The sequence below is a fragment of the Mandrillus leucophaeus genome, unplaced genomic scaffold, assembly GCF_000951045.1.
Source record: "Mandrillus leucophaeus isolate KB7577 unplaced genomic scaffold, Mleu.le_1.0 Scaffold1504, whole genome shotgun sequence".
Taxonomy (NCBI): domain Eukaryota; kingdom Metazoa; phylum Chordata; class Mammalia; order Primates; family Cercopithecidae; genus Mandrillus; species Mandrillus leucophaeus.
Genome location: NW_012101482.1, coordinates 37,436 through 60,487, shown reverse-complemented (window position 1 = coordinate 60,487; position 23,052 = coordinate 37,436). Strand labels below are relative to the sequence as shown.

At 36.4% G+C, this 23,052-nt stretch overlaps 1 protein-coding gene across 4 annotated transcripts in view; it reads right to left on the bottom strand.

Moving 5' to 3' along the window:
• CORIN (corin, serine peptidase) overlaps positions 1–23,052 on the bottom strand; it is a 222,459-nt gene that overhangs the window by 169,539 nt on the left and 29,868 nt on the right. For all 4 annotated transcript variants that reach the window (XM_011975028.1, XM_011975029.1, XM_011975030.1 and 1 more), the window contains one exon: positions 4,465–4,672. In XM_011975028.1, the coding sequence (XP_011830418.1) occupies positions 4,465–4,672 (208 nt within the window). The remainder of the gene's footprint in view (positions 1–4,464; positions 4,673–23,052) is intronic.

Sequence of the window (23,052 nt, the reverse complement as noted above, 5' to 3'; positions counted from 1 at the left end):
TCAATTAAACCTCCTTCATTTATAAATTACCCAGTCTCGTGCAGTCCTTTATAGCAGTGTGAGACTGGAATAATACACATAGTAACTGAAACAGTATGGTATCAGTATAAAAACAGTCGAATAGACCAATGGAATGGAATTGAGATCCAATAAATAAATCCATGCCTTTACAGCAAGCTAGTTTTTGACAAACATGCCAAGAACACACAATGGAGAAAGGACAGTCATTTCATGCAATGGAGAAGAGACAGTCAATAAATGGCATTGGGGAAACTGCCTATCAACATGCAGAAGAATGAAATTAGACTCTTATTGCATAGGATATGCAAAAATGAACTCAAAATGGGTTAAAGACTTAAATGTAAGGGCCCAAACTATGAAACTACTAAAAGAAAACATAGGGGGAACCTATAGCCTGGTTAATGATTTTTGGGAAATGATCCCAAAAGATCAAGCATCAAAAGCAAAAGTAGACAAATGAGATGTCATCAAACTAAAACTTCTGCACAGCAAAGGAAATAACAGAGTGAAGAGACAACCTATGGAATGGGAGAAAATATTTGCAAGCTATACATCTGATAAAGGGTTAATATCCAAAATACATAAGGAACTCAAACACCTCAGCAGCAAGAAAACAATCCACCTGATGATAAAATGGGCAAAAAAAAAAAAAAACCTGAATAGACATTCCTCAAAAGAAGACATATAAACGGCCAATAGGTATACAAAAAAGTGTTAAACATCACTAATTATTAGGGCAATGCAAATCAAAACCTCAAATCCCACCACTGCTTTATCAAATAAGTTTATGTAATATTCAAAATCTTTTGTTGTCATTTCAACAACGTTCACAGCATCTACACCAGGAATAGATTTAATCTCAAGAAATCACTTTCTTTGTTCATCCATAAAAAGCTACTCATCCATTCAAGTTTGATCATGAGCTTGTAGCAATTCAGTAACATCTTCAGGCTCCACTTTTAATTATAGTTCTCTTGCTATTTTCACAACCTCTGCAGTTACTTTCTCCACTAAAGTCTTGAATCCGTCAAAGTCATCCATGAGTGTTAGAATCAAGTTCTTCCAAATTCCTGTTAATGTTAATGTTTTCACCTCCTGTCATGCATCACAAGCATTTTTAATGGAATCTAGAATGGTAAATTATTCCCTAAAGGTTTTCAATTTTCTTTGCCCAGATCCATTAGAGAAATCACAATCTATCTATGGCAGCTGCAGCCTTATAAAATGTATTTCTTAAATAATAAGACTTGAAAGTCAAAATTATTCCTTGATTGATGGGCTGCAGAAGAGATATTTTGTTAACAGGCAAGAAAATAACATTCATTTCCTCATACATCTCCATAGAGCTCTTGGGTGACCAGGTGCATTGTCAGTGAGTAGTAATATTTTAAAAGAAATTTGTATTTTTCTGAGCAGTAGGTGTCAAAAGTGGGCTTCAAAATAATCAGAAAGCAGTTTCCCTATTGCCCTTTATTGACTGTCTTTTCTCCATTGCATGAAATGACTGTCCTTTCTCCATTGAGTGTTCTTGGCACCTTTGTCAAAAGCCAGTTTGCTGTAAAGACATGGATTTATTTATTGGACCTCGATTCCATTCCATTGGTCTATCAGTAAACAGGTGTGCTGTCATCCAGGCTTTTCTGTTACACTTATAGAGTATGAATAGAGTAGATTTAGCATACTTGTTAATGGCCTTAGGATTCTGGGAATGGCAAAAGATCATTGGCTTCAACTTACAGTCACCAGCTGAATTAGACCTTAACAAGAGAGTCAGTCCCTCTTTGAAGTTTTAAAGCCAGGCACTGACTTCTCTAGCTAGCAAAGTCCTAGATGGCATCTTCTTCCAGTAGAAAGCTGTTTTGCCTAAACTGAAAATCTGTTGTTTAGTGTAGCCATCTTTATCAATGATCTTAGCTAAATCTTCTAGATGACTTGCTGCAGCTTCTAAATGAACACTTGTTACATCATCTTGCACATTTATGTCATGGTGATGGTTTCTTTCCTTAAATCTCATGAACCAATCTCTGCTAGCATCAAACTTTTCTTCTCCAGCTTCCTCACCTCTTCCAGACTTCACAAAATTGAAGAGTTACGATCTTGCTCTAGATTAGGCTTCGGCTTAAGAGAATGTTGTGGCTGTTTTGATCTTCCATCCACACCACAAAAACTTTCTCCATATCAGCAATAAGGCTGTTTTGCCTTCTTATCATTTGTGTGTTCACGGGTGTAGCACTGTTTGTTGCCTACAAGAACTTTTGCTTTGCATTCACAATTGGCTAACCATTGGGTGCAAGAGGCCTAGCTTTCAGCATATCTTGGTTTTCAACATGCCTTCCTCACTAAGCTTAATCATCTCTAGCTTTTCATTTAAAGTGAGAGATACGCCACTCTTCCCTTCACCTGAACACTTAGAGGCCATTGTAGAGTTGTTAATTGGCCTAATTTGAATATTACTGTGTCTCCCAGAATAGGAAGGTCCCAGGTGGGGGAGAGAGAGACAATGGAACAATAGTCAATATATGGAATCAACCTAAGTATCCATTAACCAATGAATGCATGAAGAAAATGTGATACACACACACACATATACAATGGAATACTATTCAGCCATAAAAAAGAAAAAATCCTGTTATTTGCCAGAACATGGATCAACCTGGAGGACACTTTGTTAAGTGGAGTAAGTCAGGCACAGAAAGACAAATACCACAGGATCTCATTTATATATAAAATATTTAAAATTTGATCTAATTGAAATAGAGAGTAGAATAAAGGCTAAAAGAGGCTAGGGAAGTTCAAGGGTGAAGACTGGGGAAATGTTGGTCAAATGACACAAAATTACAGTTACCTAGGGGGAATAAGTTAAAGAGATCTTTTATATAGCATGGTGACTATAGTTATTGATAAATATATTGTATTCTTAAGTGGTCATAGTGGTGTGTGCCTACACTCCCAGCTACTTGGGAGGCTGAAGCAGGAGGATTGCTTGAGCCCAGGAGCTTGAGGCCAGCCTGGACAATACAGCTAGACCCTGTCTCTAAGTGTGTATGTATATATAGACAAATATGTACATATATACACACATATATGTACACATATGAATGTATATATACACATGTATACACATACATATACACACATACATATATGTATGTGTCTGTATATATATGTACACACATATGTGTATATATGTATGTGTGTATGTGTAGTATTCTTAAAAAATGCTAAGACGATGGATGTAAAGTGTTCTTACCACAAAAATGGTACAATGTGAGGTGATGTATTTGTTAATCAGCTAGATTTAACCATTCCATCATGTATGTATACTTCAAAACATCATGTTTACACAATAAATGCATGCAATTTTATCTGCCAATTTAACATAAATAAGAATTCAAACACACAGAAAAAATGAAACTTATTCTTGTATTACTATTCTAAAACTTTGTAACATTTTAATTCAGAAAATAATTGGTGTTATGTGTGAATAAGTAACACATGTTTTGAAATTTTTTTAAGTGTATACTTAATATTCCAAAAATTCCATCACATACTTTTGATTGATGTACTTATTGAAATTTTCCCTGATCCTGTTTGATATCATGCTGGAGAGCCTCTGTCTATCCCTCTGTGTCTACACTTTGCCCTTCTCGCCCTGCTCTGCCTCCCAGTGTTGAGTGGAAGAACCACCCAACATCTAGGTATGGTTGATACTTGCTTTAAAGTATAAGATTTGGGACTTTTGAACTGATGAGATTTAGTTGAAATTCTGGATCTCATCCACCATGCTCACATGAATTATGCACCCTTGTCCTCTGGTTGTGGATAACTTCATTTGGTGAGAGGCACTGGCAGATGGGAGGGTGGGAGGTAAGTGAGGTCAGGGTATTTATCCCTCCTTCTCTCTCACTGCAAGACTGAAGGGTTGGCAGCGGCCATGCTCCTCTGCCTAGGGTCATAGCACCTGGCCTGTCCGAGATCCTTCACCCATAGATACAACTCTCTCTAGGTGCTACTGGCCGTTATTCCCCTTCCATCTTGGGTGGTGGAACTATATCTCCGTATCATGAGATCCTGGTGCCTCCTATCACTTACTTGTTCTCTTAACCCTGCCCACAGCTCCATAAATAGTCTCTTCAAGAAACTCTCTTATCACCCCTTTGAGTGTGTTGTCTATCCTCACTGGAACAGCTATTATGGTATTCCTCTGATAGCATCAATCTAACATTGTGAATAATTTTTTCCCATAAATAAAATTATTCCAGATTTTCAAAACATTTCCATTTTCAAAGAATTAGAACTAGCCATGACTAATGTGGGGTTTTTTTACTCCTTTAATAACAACCAAAATGCAAGGGAGTCGTTTGGATAATTTTTTTTTCTCCTAGGATAGATACTTCTGCTATAACCAACTCTTATCACTGAATAATTTGGGTTCCCAAATACCTGTCATCGCCATCAATGATGCACTCAGGAAAGGCGAGACTACAGCCAAACAGCATGATATGTTGATAGCAACTGAGGCGATGGAGATATGTGAAAAACTTAAGGAACTTCTCCATTTCCATGTTTCTGACAACTGACAGGAGAGGTGTCGGTGTGGAGTGGTAGGGCAGCATCTGACACTGGCTGTGGGTGATGTTCATGCAGGCACCTGGGAAGTAAAGACAAGCACATTTAAGGGTGGACACATCAGGAGCAGATGTTTGCAAATTCATTTAGTATTTGTTTATAAGATAAAGTATACTTACTGTAAGAAAAAATTTAGATATGCAATCATACACATATGTGCATGTAAGTATGTATATGTGTAGGATAATGAAATCAAGCTACAAATACTTACAGAGGAAGAGTATTCGTGTCCTGGGAAAATGTGTGGAAAATACATACTCTGCATACATAGCTGGTGGACCTATAAACTGGTAATCACCTTTTCTTTCGGATCCCAGTAGGGCAGGGCAATATGGATCCAAAAAAAAATCTTTTCAACGTGCAAATTCTTTGACATTGTCAAGTCATTTCTAGAAATTTATCCTAAGGAAATAATCATATTTGTGAATGTGGATTTATCTACGGGGATCTTGATCTTTGCATAGTTTACACTTTTTAAAAGATAGAAATCATCTAAATATTCAGCAAAAAGTACTGTTCTAAATATATGGAACAAACAATAGAATATTTAGGTACATGAAAGATGCTTCAGAAGACTAATCACATGGGATGATGCTCATAATATAATAAATAAAAGTAGGAAGTCACAAAACAATTTATATACAATGATCTTGTTTTAAAAACACAATTTTGCAAAGATTTGTAATCCTGTCTATGTCAACAGTTCAGGAGCAGCTCAGAGCCTCCGATATTATCGTCGCCCATAGTTGGCTCTTTTGGGCAAAACTACATCCATGGCTTTTCCAATGTCTTCAAGCCAGAAATTTGCCTGGTTGGCCCGATATAAACAAAAATGTTGACGTGCGTTATATGATGGGATTTTAGGAGTCTCTACATTTTCTTTTTTATTCAGTATTCTCTTGTCTGTATAAAGATTCATTGCTTTTATTGTTGTTGCTTAAACAAGATTCTCTTATTCACAATTACCTCAGTTTCAAGGCCTAGTTATATGAAATCATATCTATATTATACATGAGAAAACTCAATTTTTAGAAGGCTAAGAAATCTGCCTAGAGGTGCATAGCCATTATGTATAAATTTCAGATCTGAAACTATGTCTTCTGAGTAATTTCCATTACTTAGAGCCAATGTAGAGGATTATGTTAAAAATAGTTCTTAAGATAATTCTTAATAGTTCATGAGAGGAAGAAGCTAAAAAGCATATAATGAAATATCACAAGGTCTGTATTTATAGTAATATGTAATACACCCATATATTTTGACCACATCTTTTTATCAGTTTCAATTATATTATTTTATTTAGAGGTTATCAGCTTTTGGGCTTATGCCTTTGATGGAAGCCCATATTTGAATAACAAAAGGCTCATTCCCTCCATCTAGCCAAAGAAACCACTGAATATTAAGAGATCATTTGAAAAATGCAAGATAGAAAACATCCTAGGGGTCGGGCGTGGTGGCTCACGCCTGTAATACCAGCACTTTGGGAGGCCGAGGTGGGTGGATCACAAGGTCAGGAGATTGAGACCATCCTGGCTAACACGGTGAAACCCTGTCTCTACTAAAAATACAAAAAATTAGCCGGGCATAGTGGTGGGCACCTGTAGTCCCAGCTACTCCAGAGGCTGAGGCAGGAGAATGGTGTGAACCCGGGAGGTGGAGCTTGCAGTGAGCCGAGATCGCTCCACTGCACTCCATCCAGCCTGAGCGACAGAGCAAGACTCCGTTCCCCACCACCAAAAAAAAAAAAAAAAAAATCCTAGGAATTTTCCCATAGTAGCATTTGGAGAGCTTCATTGTTTCCTTTACTGCCACATAACATTCCATTGTATGTTGTACTGGGATTTATTTTAAAAACCTCCCTTTAATAAATATTTGAACTGTTTTCAACTTTTTGCTATTATATTGCTGTAATAAGTAACCTGTACATATGCCTGAAATGTACAATAGATTCCCAGAAGTAGAATTGCTAGGTAAACGGATAAATGCTTTCAGAATTTTGGCAGCTATTGTCAAATTCCCCCATCGTCGAGAAATACCATTTTGCATTCTCGCCAACAGTGTGTGAGGATGTCTGCTTTTTCAGTCTCATCAACAGAGAACAGTGTCAAACTTTTGGATTTTTGCTAATCTGATAGGTGAGAAATTATATTATAGGGTGATTTTTCATTTGCATTTAACTTGTTGCCAGTGAAGTTGAGCACCTTTTCATATATTTAAGGACCATTTGCATTTTGTCTTCAGTTTCATATCCTTGGAAGATTTTTCCTACTGACTTTTAGGGGTGTTTTTTCTACTTTTATAAGCTCCTTATTAGGGAGATTAATGTACTGAAATATTCTAACACTTTTTCTTTACTTTTGTGGTTTTGAGATTATTTTAAAGAACAACTACATAATCATTTAATAGATGAATATATTTTATTCTACTTTAATCCAGCTGTTGGTGATAAAAAGATTTGAAAGTTGAAAAGTAGCCAGTTCAGAGGCAGAGCTCAAAATCGAATCTGGAGTAAGGTATGATAATATCTGACATTTGAGTACCCCTTTATAGTTTACAAACCACTTCTACCCTTATCTTTTAAGGTTGTGTTAGTTAGGTTTGGTTTGGCTGTAGTGAAGGAAAACTGAATATAACATTGCTCTAAGCAGAACAAAATTTTTCTGCCCTATAATAGTCTAGATGAGTGGTCCAGGACAGGAATTGGATCCCGTGGTGCCAGAAACATAGGCTCTTTATGTAACCCTAACTTCATGGCCCAAGACAGCGAAACCTATGGTCCAGACAGAAGGGTGGAGAAGTAGTAAAGAGGACAAGGGCACACTCTTACTATTTCTTAAGAACAGTTCCAGCTGCTACAAGACCCTTCCACATATATCCCATTATCCAGAACTTCATCACATGGCCACATCTAGTTGCATGACAGGCTAGGATTATTCCAGTTTGACATGTGCCCAGATAAAAATGGGGAGTGGGATCAATTACAAATGAAGGAGAAAGAATACTGGTGTTCAACCAGAAACCTCTGCCAGAAAAATAAATAGAGAAGGCATCATTATACTAATTATAAAAGAAAATAAAGGTCGCAGTGGCTCACACCTGTAATCCCAGCACTTTGGGAGGCTAAGGCGGGCGGATCACCTAGGTCAGGAGTTTGAGACCACCCTGGCCAACATGGTGAAACCCCATCTCTACTGAAAATACAAAAATTAGCTGGGTATGGTGGCGGGCACCTGTAATCCCAGCTACTCGGGAGGCTGAGGCAGAAGAATTGCTTAAACTCGGGAGGAGGAGGTTGGCAGTGAGCTGAGATCACACCACTGCACCCCAGCCTGAGCAACAGAGCAAGACTCTGTCTCAAAAAAAAAAAAAGGTACAACTATTTTCCTATTCAAGATGTTTGATTAAGCATATATCCTCCCTCCTGACACCTCACCAAAAAAAGAATAGTAAAGGGGAAAAAAGCATAAACTCATAACAGCAAAGAGCATAGAGAGGGGCTTCCATCAGTACATAAATATTTTTAGCAAATTTCCACCATCCAAAAACAGCATGCAAAAAATTTTGAAGTTTATGAAAGAGGATGAAGTCAATTTGCCCAGCAGAACCTAGGAGACGTTCCGGGCTGGAGTTGGCAGATAAGGCAGAGAAGAAGAACAAAAACTGGAACTAAAAAAGGGAGACATTAAAGATCTGTATATGAGACAATTGCTCCTCACTCCACCCACAGACACAGAATACAAGATGGCCAGGAAATTACCACCATTAAAAAGAAAAAAAAAAGAAAAATAGTCATCTATCTCTTAAAAAATTACACAAGTGGTCTGAAAACCGAGAAAACTGGCATGGCTATTGGTACCACAGATAAGGTTAATAATAACTGAAAATGTCACTCTGAAAAAATAGAAATAGTTCAAGACAGAAGAGAACTTTTTAAAAAATCATCAATAACTTCAGAGTAAAGTGATCATGTAATTTATCATCCTACCCGAGAAAATTTAAAGAATGATAACAATGAGCAATTAATAGCTATGCCATGAAAATAACTCTAAACCATGACTGTCTCCTATGAGGCAAGATATATAGATTTAAATAGGTATTGCATCCATAAATGAGAATAGGATGCTAAGAAAAAGAAAACTCAGAAGAGAAAACCTTATAATCGACACCACATAAATGCAAAGGATCATAAGAGATTACTATGAATTATACAACAACAAATTAGATAACCTAGAAGAAATGCATACATTCCTGGGTACATACAACTTACCAAGACCGACTCATGAAAAAACAGAAAACCTGAACAGCCCAATAATGAGAAAGGATATTGAATCTGTCAGACCTCTGAGCCCAAGCTAAGCCATCATATCCTCTGTGACCTGCAAGTATACATCCAGATGACCTGAAGTAAATGAAGAATCACAAAAGAAGGGAAAATGGCCTGTCCCTGCCTTAACTGATGACATTACCTTGTGAAATTCCTTCTCCTGACTCATCCTGGCTCAAAAGCTCCCCCACTGGGTACCTTGTGACCCCCACCCCTGCCCTCCAGAAAACAACCCCCTTTGACTGGAATTTTCCACTACCCACCCAAATCTTATAAAGCGGCCCCACCCCATCTCCCTTTGCTGACTCTCTTTTCGGACTCAACCCACCTGCACCCAGGTGAAATAAATAGCCTTGTTGCTCACACAAAGCCTGTTTGGTGGTCTCTTCTCACTGACGTGAGTGAAAGAACCAGTAATAAAAAGTCTTTCATCACAGAAAAGTCCAGGACCTGACGGCTTCACTATTAATTCCACAGAACATTTAAAGAACTAATACCAATTCTTCTCAAACTCTTCCAAAAAACTGAAGAAAAACGAATATTTGTAAACACATTTTACAAAGCCAGCATTGCCCTGATACCAAAGCCAGACGAAGACACTACAAGAGAAGAAAATTACAAGTTAATAACTTTCATGAATATAGATACAAAAATCCTCAACAAAATGCTGGCAAACTGAATTCAACAGCACATTCAAAAGATCATTTACCATGATCAAGTGGAATTTATACCTGGGATGCAAGGATGTTTCAACATACACAAATTAATAAATGTGATACATCACCTTAACAGAATGAAAGACAAAAACCATATGACCATCTCAAAAGACAGAAAAAACACTTGAGAAAATTAAACATCCTTTCATGGTAAGGCCTACAACAAATTAGGTATAGAAGAAATGTACTTCAACACAATAAAGGCCATCTACCACAAATCCACAGCTAACAACATACGCAATGGGAAAAGAGAAAAGCCATCCTCTAAGATCAGGAAGAGAACAAGGATGCCTGCTCTTGCCACTACTAGTCAACATAGTACTGGAAGTCCTAACCAGAGCAATTAAGCAAGAGAAAGAAATAAAAGGCAATCAAATTGGAAAGAAAGAAGTTAAATGGTCTCTGTTTGCAACAACATGATCTTATATTTAGAAAAACCTAAAGATTCCACAAGGAAACCTGTTAGAATAAGCACATGCAGAAAAGTAGTAAAAGTAGTATTTTCAAAATCAACATAAAAAATCAGTTGTTTCAATCAGAAATGAAGGAGAGAAAAATAAAATAAAATTAAAAATAAAAATAAACCAGTTCTGCTTTTATACATTAACAACAAACTATATAAAAAAAGAAATCAAGAAAACAATCACATTTACAACAGCTACAAAAAAAAAAAATACTTAGGAATAAATTTAACCAAGGAGGTGAAAGATCTTACACTGAAAATGATGAAGCATTGATGAAAGAAGTTAAAGGAAACACAAATAAATAGAAAAATATCCTGTATTCATGGTTTGGAAGAATTAATCTGATTAAAATATTCATACTATGCAAAGTGATCTACAGATTCAGTGCAATCCCTATTATAATTCTAATAACATTTTTCAAAGAAATACAAAAAATCCTAGAAGTCATATGGAAACATACAAAAAATAAACAATCAAAAAAAAAATTGAGCAAAAAGAAAACTGAAGGTTTCACACTACTTGATTTCCAAATACACTACAAAGCTATAGTAATCAAAAAAGCATGATATTGGCATATAAACATATAAACCAATGTAATCAAATGAAGAATCCAGAAATAAATCCACACATTGATGGTCAATTGATTTTCAACAAAGATGTCATGAATACACAATGGGGAAACAATAGTCTCTTCAATAAATAGTGTTGAGAAAACTGGATATAAAGATTTAGAAGAATGAGATTAGCCTTTTATTTTACACCATACAAAAAATTAACTCAAAATGAATTAAAAACTTGCATTGAAAACCTAAAACTATAAAACTACTAGAAGAATACATAGGGGAAAAGCTCAGTGACATTGGTCTGGTTAATAATTTTTTGAATATGATCCCAATGGCAAGGGCAACAAAAGTATAAATAGACAAATGGGATTACATCAAACTAAAAAGCTTCTGCACAGGCAACAGTCAACACAGCAAAGAAATAGCTTACAAAATGGGAGAAAATATTTGCAAACCACACATCTGATAAGGGGTTAATATTCAAAATACAAAAGGAATTTTATTTAGTAGTTAGGAAACAATAACTAAATTTAAAAGTGGGAAAAGGCCCTAAATAGACATTTTCAAAAAAAAAACATACAAATGGCCAACAGGTATATGAAAAAAAGGTTCAAGATCTCTAGCCATCAGAGAAATGCAAATTAAAACCACAATGAGTTATTACCTCATACTTGTTAGGATGGCTATTACTAAAACAAAAACAAAAAATGAAAAAACAGAAAATAACAAGTGCTGGTGAGGATGTGGAGAAAAGGGAGCACTTGCACACTGTTGATAGGGTTGTAAATTAGTATAGCCATTATGGAAGACAGTACGGACATTTCTCCCAAAAAATAAAAATAGAATTACAAAATGATCCAACAACCCCATTACTGGCTATATATCCAAAGGATGTAAAATCAAAGTGTTGAAGAGAAATCTATACTCCCATGTTCGCTGCAGCATTATTCACAATAGCGAAGATATGGAGTCAACAAAAATGTCCGTCAATGGATGAATGGATAAAGAACATGTAGTATATACACACAATGAAATACTATCTGGCTTTTAAAAAGAAGGAAATTTTGTCATTTATGACAAGACAGATGAACCTAGAGAACATTCTGTTAAGTGAAAACTAAGCACCAAAAGACAAAAACCACATGATTTCACTTATATGTGGAATCTTAAAAAGTTGAACTCATAGAAGCAGAGAGTAAAATGATGGTTACCATGTACTAGGGCTGTAAGGGTGAGGATTGCGATATGTTGGTAAAAGGATCCAAAATTTCAGTTAGACAGGAGAAGTAAGATCAAGCAGCCTATTGTACAGCATGGTGACTATAGTTAATAATAATGCCCTGTACACTTTGAAAATTGCTAAGAAAGCAGATTTTAAGTGTACTCACCCCCAAAAATTATTTGAGGTTAAAAAATAAAAAGAGATCCAAGTGATATTACAACAACTTTTTTCATATTTCGTGTAAATAAAGGCAGCATTTTGCATTGGGAAAAAATGGGTTGTGAGCCCTCACAGAGGGACCAATTAGACTGGAAATTTTTGGTGCCTATTCCTGGCTGTACCAGGAAGGTAGTCAACTCGGGTCAGGACTACATCAGCAGAGTGGAATAATGAAGATCATTCTCTATTCTAGATAATTCACCTAAGAAGAAACATTTTGCCAGAATGATTTCTGGGAAAAACTAATTTGAAAGGATATTGTGTACTTAGGAAGATCCGTAAGAGGGTTACAGTAAGCTAAGAGAAAACACAAAACTGAAGACAGGGTCTCTCTATGAAGATTTAAGCTTCTTTTTTTTAACTTTTATTTTAAGTTCATGGGTACATGTGCAGGTATATTACATAGATAAACTTGTGTCATGGGGGGTTGTTGTACAGATTATTTCGTCACCCAAGTATTAAACCTAGTACCCATTAGTTATTTTTCCTGATTCTTTCCCTCCTCCCACCCTCCACCCTCTGATAGACCCCAGTGTGTGTTGTTTCCCTCTATGTGTCCATGTGTTCTCATCAGTTAGCTCCCACTTATAAGTGAAAACATGTGGTATTTGATTTTCTATTCAGGTCTTAACTAACTGTAAACCAAACCTAAACATGGTAACTATTCTACTTCTCATAAGAGAAAATCAGGAAACAAAAGACACATTTTCTTAATGAGTGATTTATAACATTTGTAAAAAGTCTTTACAGATATATTGAAGGCACAGTGAAGCCAGTGTCTTGCTAAGTTATACAAAAATATGTAACTATTTTGTGCAATGCCATGCAAATTATCAGAGTTAAGTAAAAGCTAGCTATTCTTGTCAAGAGAAATACGAGGCTTGGGAGTTTATTTTCTATATAATTGTATATATTCTAGACTAAACGTTTTCTAATGCAACCCTGATTCTCTTGGTGATGTATTTTGCCAAGCTTCAAGCTTTCACATTACATATATGTATATATGTAATTGTCTCTATCTTATTACTAAATGCACATTCATACTTGGTTTTAAGACGTTTAAATCATAAGTAAAGGCTCATAACAAGTTGCAATTCATTCATTCAAGAAACTACTTACTGTGACAATGCTTTTAAAACAGTGAGGGGTCAATTTTTTTGTAAATCAATTATTCACATTCCATAGAATTAAGTGAGATTTAACATTGCAGCTGTAGCAGCATCTGTCAGGCATTTTTTTATAGATTGTGAAAGAACTACACCTTGCCCCATAAAATCATCCATCCTAGAATTATGAATGATTGAATAATAACAATAATTAAAATGCATATAGTGTCTTCAAGTTTGTTAAACACTTTTCTGTACATAGTATGTTGTTTCCACAGTCCGATTCAAAATCCTGGCTTACTATTTTATATTTATGTGGCCTTTGGCAAGTTATTGAACTCCTCTGTTTATCAGTTTCCTTATCTGTAAAATGGAAATAATAATAACTGTGTAATGGGTTTAAAGATAAAACAATGTTTACACAATGTCCAGCACATAGTATGTGATATAGAAGTTTTTGCTATTATTATTATCTCATTCGTGACTCACAAAAACTCTGTGAACTAGACAGGGGAGAGATTTGTATCCAAGTTACATAGGTAGGAAAATTGAGGCAAAGACCCAAAGTAAGCTTTCATTCTGCTTTTTTCTTCTGGATTCTATAATGTATCCATTTATAAAGGGAATAGTTACTGATTTATATAGGAACAAAATTCAAAGTTGAATTACTTAGTTTTGCTTACTTGTACAATAAAACAATGCTGGGAGTTATAATTTTTTTAAAAAGTAAGCATTTTAAAACATTAGTCATTTAAAAATACGTATTCAGTCTCTATTATACAAAGGCACTTAGTGCTATAGAATATTTTTTAAAAAGAATTTGGAATTGGAACACATTTTACATATTTAGCCAAAATTTAACACATATAGAAATTATTTGTTTTTCATGCCAACAGTGGTAAAAATAAATTCTATAATGATGAGAGTATAAAAAATTACTTACTGGAGCAACATGTTCAATAAGTAAAGGATTTATTGTAAAATCCACTGCCTCACTAGTGGTTTGTTTTAAATTTCACCACTTATGAAGGTGATGAGATCTCAGTGGACTTTCAGCCCTATGTAGTTTATTGGGAGTAATTATGTAGTAATAATTAAGATTTGAGTATGGGAGTAATGAATTCTAGGACTAACAGGGCAGGTTTGCATACAAAAGCCTGGATTATACCAGCTGGGTATTGTGGTCCTTAATGTATTTGTAAAAGGCTCATTTAGATAACCCTCTCTAACTCAGAATCCTCTAAACTTAAAATCTATCATAAGTCAGAATCAAGTTGAGCAACTGTTTTCCTTTTTACTCTCTGACTCTGCAAAGGAAGATTTTTATGGAGAATAAGATTGTAAGGAAAGGCATGTTCTACATACTCAAAAGGAAACATTTAAAATGAACTTCTAGTCTCCTTAAAATACACATAAGACATGTCATTTCTTTCTTTTAATAAATATACCTTTTATCTTCTAATAAATATACCTTCTAGGTATGTTTAGTATATAAATATATACCTAGGTATATATATTTATTTAAACCTAGGTATATATATTTATTTCATTGATTTGAAAGATAAAAGGTATATTTACCTTTTATATTTATTATTAATTGCTAAAAGATAAAACACTCCTGGGTGTGGAAGGATGTTTAGTTCATATTATTAAACATGGTTTCTTTCTGGGTAGGGTAATTTGGAATGATTTTTTTCCTTCTTGCTTTATGCTTCCAGTTTTCTATGCTGCTTAAATAGTAGATATATAATTTTGATAAATAATAAAATTAATATTTTTTAAAAAAGCTTTTAAAATAAACTAAAAAATGTGACCAGTTTCTCTGTCATAAGTCTGGCTTGTTTTTTGGTGAGGGATGTGGGAGTCAGCACGAAAGAGAAATTGTAGTACATGGGTCAAAGCAAAGGGGAAAAGGGCGCAAGTAGACTCCTCCTAACCTTTCTGGCTAGTATTTTCTGAGTTCTTATCATGTGCCAGACTGTTAGACTAGCTCCACTGACAAGTCTTGCAGTGGCTTCTTCTATAAAGGCAGCAGCAACCTCAACAAAGAAGGAAATTCTGTCATATCATACGGTATGGAGGAAACTTGAGGACATTATGCTAAGTAAAATAAGCTAGTCACAAAAGTGCAAATACTGCATGATTCCACTTACCTAAAGTATCAAACATAGTCAAACTCATAGAAGCGGAAAGTGCAATGATGGTTGCCAGAAGTTGGGCAGAAGGGGAAACGAGGAGTTGCTAACCAATGGGTATAGAGTTTCAGGCGTGCAAAATGAAAAAGTTTTGGGGATCTGCTGTACAACAATGGGCACATTAACAAGTGTAATGTATACTCAAAACTTTGTTAAGAAGTTAGATTTCATGTTTTCTCTTTAACAATAAAGAAATTAGAGAGAGGGCAAGATGGCCGACTAGACACATACAAGTGGAACAGCACCCCTGGAGGGACTGACATGACTGGCATGTTTTTTTTAAAGAATTGCCTCATTTATTATCTTTCTTTTTTTTATATATTTTAAGTTCTAGGGTACATGTGCACAACATGCAGGTTTGTTACATACGTATACATGTGCCATGTTGGTGTGCTGCACCCATTAACTAGTCATTTACATTAGGTATATCTCCTAATGCTATCCCTACCCCTCCTCCCACCCCACGACAGGCCCCAGAGTGTGAGGTTCCCCATCCTGTGTCCAAGTGTTCTCATTGTTCAATTCCCAGCTATGAGTGAGAACAAGCAGTGTTTGGTTTTCTGCTCTTGTGATAGTTTGTTAAGAATGATGGTTTCCAGCTTCATCCATGTCCCTACAAAGGACATGAACTCATCCTTTTTTATGGCTGCATAGTATTCCATGGTGTATATGTGCCACATTTTCTTAATGACTGGAATGCTTTAAACAGATCTTCAGAGGGAAGGCACTGCGAGTGGATAGAGGGAAGACACAGAAGCTCAGCTGAAGAGGGAGAAAGTTGGCACCTGTAGGGCCAACTCTACGGGGAAGTTAATGGTGTTTGATGTGTCCCCAGGCATTTTCTGCTTCACTGCTTCTCATGATTGGCTGTGATATGATTGTTTGGCCATTACCCAATCTCTAGAACAAGCTAGAGAAACTCTAGGAAAAAAACTTTAGATGTAAGGTTTCCATTTCTATGGATTTGGGGTTTTGTCTTTTGTTTTGGGGGATTCTTTGAGTCAAGGTTTCACTCCATTGCCCAGGCTGGAGTGCAATGGTGAGATCTTGGCTCACTTCAACTCAACCTCCCAGGCGCAAGTGCTTCTCCCACCTCAGCCTCCCGAGTAGCTGGGACTACAGGCGCTCCTCACCATGCCCGACTATTTGTATTTTTTGTAGAGATGGGGTTTTGCCATGTTGGCCAGGCTAGTCTCAAACTCCTGAATTCAAGCAATCCACCCACCTCAGCCTCCCAAAGTGCTAGGATTTTTTTTTTTTTTTTTTTTTTTTTTTTTTTTTTTTGAGTCAAGGTCTCACTGTGTTGCCCAGACTGGAGTACAGTGGTGAGATCTCGACTCACTTGAACTTCAACCTCCCAGGTTCAAGTTGCTGGGTGTGGCATGAGCCACCACACCCGAACAAGTCTTCATTTCTTTCCCACAGCAACCTCCCATATTATTCATTTAAAAAATTTTTCGTTTACTTTAAAGGACACATTATATGGTAACATAGTTACTGTGGCTTAACAGCTATCAGGACATCATAAATCAGTCTCCTGAAATGCACATTCTAGAGGATTATGTTGAGTGCACATCTACAAACATATAGCCACAACAAAACAAACTCTCTGAGCTTGATTACTTAAAAAACAATGGAGGAATTTGGAGGCAATTCCAATGAGAAAATTACAAAATTTTATATCTCCCACTTCCTGAGGTGATAACATTCCCATTAATACCAGCAACAGCAATGTTGGCCTTCCCATACTCTACAGACAAAATTGAAAACTAAAGGCTCTGTTCAACTGATTCAAGATAATTATTAAATTTTAAAATGAAGCAGTTTAATCTGTTTAAAAATAGAAGTTCCAAGATAGACCTTTAAATTAAAATATATTTTTGTCCTTGTAAAGAAAACTTTATGAAAAAAATGTTGCATTTATTATAGAATTAAAATGGTATGAATTAGCAATATTATCTTTTAGAAAAATAAAAAGAATCGAAATCGATCATGTATGCTTTCTGAGCCTGTCTTATAAAATTTCTCACTTTATTTCTCAAGTCATAAGAATATGTTCATGTTGCAAGGCAGTTAGTAGATAACTGGCTGCTTGGGGACAGGACCTCTGTCTTATCCATCTTTATAGTCCATATTGCAAAAACCCAGAGTATGACATCCAATAAATAGCTGCTGATTTGGTGCTTCACAGAATATTAACCTAGATTCTCTAAAATTTGAGACATCTCATACAATTTAGAAAAGTACACAGACATCAGAATGGGTTTACACAGCTTAATATAATTATAAACAGGTACTATACCATAAGTCTTATTAATTCAAACCCTGGCCAGGCGCGGTGGCTCACGTCTGTAATCCCAGCACTTTGGGAGGCCGAGGCGGGCAGATCAAGAGGTCAGGAGTTCAAGACCGGTCTAGCCAACATGACGAAACCCCATGTCTACTAAAAATACAAAAATTAGCTAGGCGTGGTGGCGCACACCTATAATCCCAGCTACTCAGGAGGCTGAGGCAGGAGAATCGCTTGAACTCAGGAGGTGGAGGTTGCAGTGTGCCAAGATCGTGCCACTGCACTCCAGCCTGGGAGACAGAGCAAGACTCCATCTTGAAAAAAAAAAAATCAAACACCACATGTGAATATTAGATTAATGATCCAGAGCAGCAAAATAGAAGAATAAAATGTGTTAACACTGAAACACAAGAAGTGGATTGCATCAAATTGAACAGATGTAAAGCTTTTGGTTTGGAAAACTCATTACCCTAATCATTTCAGCTACAAGTGAAAAGGCATATTTTCCAAAGGCGCAAGTATAGCAAACAGATTCCCACTGATGGGATTTTTGCTCTCAACACAAAATAATACAAATACCAAAAACCTGAGATAGTCAACAAATTGAATAATTCAGGCAAAAGATTACATAAAGTGCCAATTTTTCTTTCACAACCAGAGATAAAAGTAAATTACACAGTTTGGGTTTTTCTGTTTTTTTGATTTTTGTTTTGACTTTCATCTGAGCCTTTGACTTTTAAAAGATCATTTTGTCATTGAGTTTGACTAGAATTGTTTTTGCAATGCTGTTAACATGCTACTGTTTTGCTTGTTTTCCTTTTTTTCTCTCTGTGAATCAAGGGTATTGGGCTGTTCTTCCTAAAGAGAAAATTGTGATAATGAAGCTGCAGAGAAAAAATTTGAGCCACAAGCTCTTTTGATGTGACTGTTTAACTCTGACCCTCACTTGCTATATGTATTAATATGACATAAACATATACGCTTGGGGGCATTTGTCACCTGGAGGATATTGCAGGATTCATTTAGGAGAGAGGGTCAGGAGTCTTACCAAGACATCTTTGAAATAGGAAATCTAGGACTATACCCAAAGGGGAGTAAAACAGTCACTGTTCCATTACTGCTTTCAGAAGCCTAGTTCTGCAAGATGACTGAGTTTGCTCTTTCCAGGAGGAACCCAATACATCCTGGGGAAAGAATCGTCTAAAGATGGAATGAGGAGGAAGGGAAGGAAATCAGGGAAAAGACAAAAAGAGAGTCCATTCTTACATTTCAGCTACTTTTCTCCCTCTAGAATTGTGCAAGTCTTTACTAGGATGCTAACAACCAAATAAGCATGCAACAATTACTTAAATATTGCACTCATTCTTGCTTAGATGTTGCTGTTAGCCAGAAGTCCATGTCTGAATCTCATAATTGCTCTGTAAACATAAAAGATGTGATTTAATATATAGAGGAGAGAAACCAACTGGACTTGAACAATGGGGTCTAACACTAGTGTCCACCACAGCACGTGGGAATGGCGTCTAGGGGTCATGACTACAGTGATTTTTGGAATATCACTAAGACCTTGAGAAGCAGCTTAGGCAGACCTCAGACCAGCCAAGGTACCAACAAAATATTTTTTTCCTCTAGAGCAGGTGCCCATAATCAGAATCCAAAGAATCAATGGCCCCTACATAAAATTTAGGCTGTCTATGAACTTGTATGGGGAAAAAATAACATCTCTATTTCCAATAACACCCAACTGAAATGTAGTATAATTAAATTGCCAATGTAGGCAACAACTATAGAAAAAAATAGAAATCATAGATATTTGCATCAATATAGAGTTGTCACAAACATTTCAAGATATTATTTATGCTTGTCCCTATTATAAAATTATGGTTATAAGTTGGGCATGGAGGCTCACGCCTGTATTCCCAGAACTTTGGGAGGCTGAGGCAGGAGGATCACTCGGGGTCAGGAGTTTGAGACCAGCCTGGCCAACATCCCTTAACAGGTAAGAGATTTACCGGATTTCAGACGTCTAATTAGACTCCCTTTCTCAAACTCTCCTCTTGGATAGTTGCCTGATGAGTAGTAACCCAGGTAAAACTCCAAGACCTGCTCTGATCCTCTTAGCTGCATATATATATTTTGGGTGGAGTTTTGCTGTTTTGCCCAGGCTGGAGTGAAGTGGTGTGATCTTGGCTCACTGCAACCTCCACCCCCAGGTTCAAGCGATTCTCCTACCTCAGCCTCCCGAGTAGCTGGGATTATAGGCGCATGCCACCATGCCTGGCTAATTTTTGTATTTTTAGTAGAGACAAGGTTTTGCCATGTTGGCCAGGCTAGTTCCAAACTCTTGACCTCAGGTGGTCCACCTGCCTCAGCCTCCCAAAGTGCTAGGATTACAGGCGTGAGCCACCGTGCCCAGCCAGCTTCATATTCTTGTAGAGCTCATGTTAAAGCTAATGAAAACATCTCATGTTAAAAACATAAAACTAAGAAGAAAGAATAACCTAAGGGTTTTGAATTGGTGCATAAGTTTTCTACACCCAGTAACTTTTGGGTATGAGTTTAGGGCATTTCAGTTCATGTCTAGTTATCAATGTAAATAAATCACTGCAATTTAGACAGTATCATGGTCATCATCCAAATCATTTTTTCTTCAGAAAGAAGACTATGTAGTTCATTGAGGGAGAAAAAGCTGGATATAAAGTGAATTCCCATTATTGGGGAAATGGTTTAAATAAATTATGGTATAATGACAACATGGAATACTATTTGGTCATTATAACAACAGATTAGAATTAAGCTTTTGCCTTGAAGATATTAACTTGAAGTATTCTTGGATGGGAAAGATATTTTGTGAAAAAAAAAGTAATAAAAACAATTACCCAAATCCTCTATGTGAATATTATCCTGTGTACATGTATGTATACATGTTTAAATGAGATTGCAAGAGGATGGAGAAAACTATAAAATCATACACATTTGGCTGTTATTAGGTTCTTCTTAGGCAGAAGGAGAAGAAATGAGGGAATTTATGCAAAAATGGGAAATAACTTCAATTACAAATAACATATATAACAGAATCACACTCATACATTATATAAAAGAGAAAGAGAAAAATCAACTCCCCATATTGGAAGAAATGAGAAAGAAGGAATCAGAGTGAATAAGTAAGGTAAAAAACAATTGAGGAGTAGGAAATACTCCCAGAATGGCAAAGTAAGATCCTCCAAAAATCTACTCCTCCATAAAAGCAGTGAAAATACTGGGAAGAAAATTGTCAAAGTTAAATTTTTTTACTAGAGAGCATCTGGGAAGATGGTGGAACAGAAAACACCAGCAATCTGTCTCCCCACCTAGACAACAACTGCACTGGCAGAATCTGTCTGATGTAACTATTTTGGAACTCTGGATTCTATCGAATGTTTGAAAGTTTCAGAGGTGGGGCAGGGCAGTTAAAGGAACAGAGTTTTTGTTATTGAAGTTAAACTGGTATAAATTCAAGTTAGAGGTTGGGCACAGTGGCTCACGTCTGTAATCCCAGCACTTTGGGAGGCCGAGGCAGGTGGATCACGAGGTCAGGAGATCAAGACCATCCTGGCTAACGTGGTGAAACCCCATCTCTACTAAAAATACAAAAAATTAGCTGGGCCTGGTGGCAGGCACCCATAGTCCCAGCTACTCGGGCAGCTGAGGCAGGAGAATGGCGTGAACCCAGGAGGTGGAGGTTGCAGTGAGCCGAGATCGCACCACTGCACTCCAGCCTGGGTGACAGAGCAAGACTCTGTCTCAAAAAAATAAATAAATAAATAAATAAATTCAAGTTAGAGTGTTATCACTTTAGGATGTTAAATGTGATCCCAATGGTAACCATAAATAAAATAGCTATAGAATATATATATGTGCTTTGAGATATATATATATATATATATATATATATGACAAAGGAAATGAGAAAGGAATTTAAATGTTTCAATACTTAAAAAAAAAACAAAAACTAAACACAAAAGAAGGCAATGATCCAGGAAATGAGGGATGAAAAAAAGCTATAAGGTATATAAAAAACAAATAGCAAAATGACAGAAGTAGGTCTGTCATCAGTAATTACTTCAAATATTAATGGATTAAATTTTTTCAATCAAAAGACAGAGATTGGCAGAATGGATAAAACCATAATCCAACTATATGCTGTCTACCACAGACTCACTTTAGATTCAAAGACATAAATAGGTTGAAAGTGAAAGGATAGATAAAAATATTCCCTGCAAATAGTAACCAAAAGAAGATAGTGGGATGACTCACTTATGATGGTTTGACTTTTATAATTTTTCAAATTTACAATTGTGCAAAAGTGACACACATTTAATAGAAACTGTATTTTGAGTACTCATATAACGATTCTGTTTTTCTCTTTCAGTAAGGTATACAATAAAATACATGAGCTGTCCAATATGTTATTATAAAATAGGGTTTGTATTAGATGATTTGTCCAACTGTAGGCTAATAAAAATGTTCTGAGCATATTTAAGGTGAAGGCTAAGCTAAGCTACAATGTTCTATAGGTTCGATGTATTAAATGTATTTTTTACTTACAACAGTTTCAAGTTACAATGAGTTTATAAGGATATAACTCCATAACAAGTTAAGGAAAATCAGTATCAACAAAATAGGCTTTAAATCAACAATGGTGGCCGGGCGCAGTGGCTCACTCCTGTGATCCCAGCACTTTGGGAGGCCAAGGTCAGGAGATCAAGACCATCCTGACCAACATGGTGAAACCCTGTATCTACTAAAAATACAAAAATTTGCCAGGCATGGTGGCGTGTGTCTGTAGTCCCAGCTACTCAGGAGGCTGAGGCAGGAGAATCGCATGAACCTAGAAGGCAGAGGTTATAGTAGGCTGAGATCATGCCACTGCACTCCAGCCTGGGCAACAAAGCAAGACCCTGTCTCAAAAAAAAAAAAAATCAAAAATGGGCAGAATAAATAAAGAAGGACATTATATATTAATAAAAGTTTCAAAATAGCAAGAAGAAATAACAATTGTAAACATTTACACACCTAATAACAGACCATCAAAATATCTGAAGCAAAAAACTGATAGAACTGAAAGAAGGCCAGGCGTAGTGGCTCATCCTGTAATCTCAGCACTTTGGGAGGCCAAGGTGGGCTGATCACTTGAGGTCAGGAGTTCAAGACCAGACTGGCCAACATAGCAAAACCCTGTCTCTACTAAAAATACAAAAATTAGCCGGCATCGTGGTGTGTGCTTGTAATCCCAGCTACTTGGGAGACTGAGGCAGGAGAAT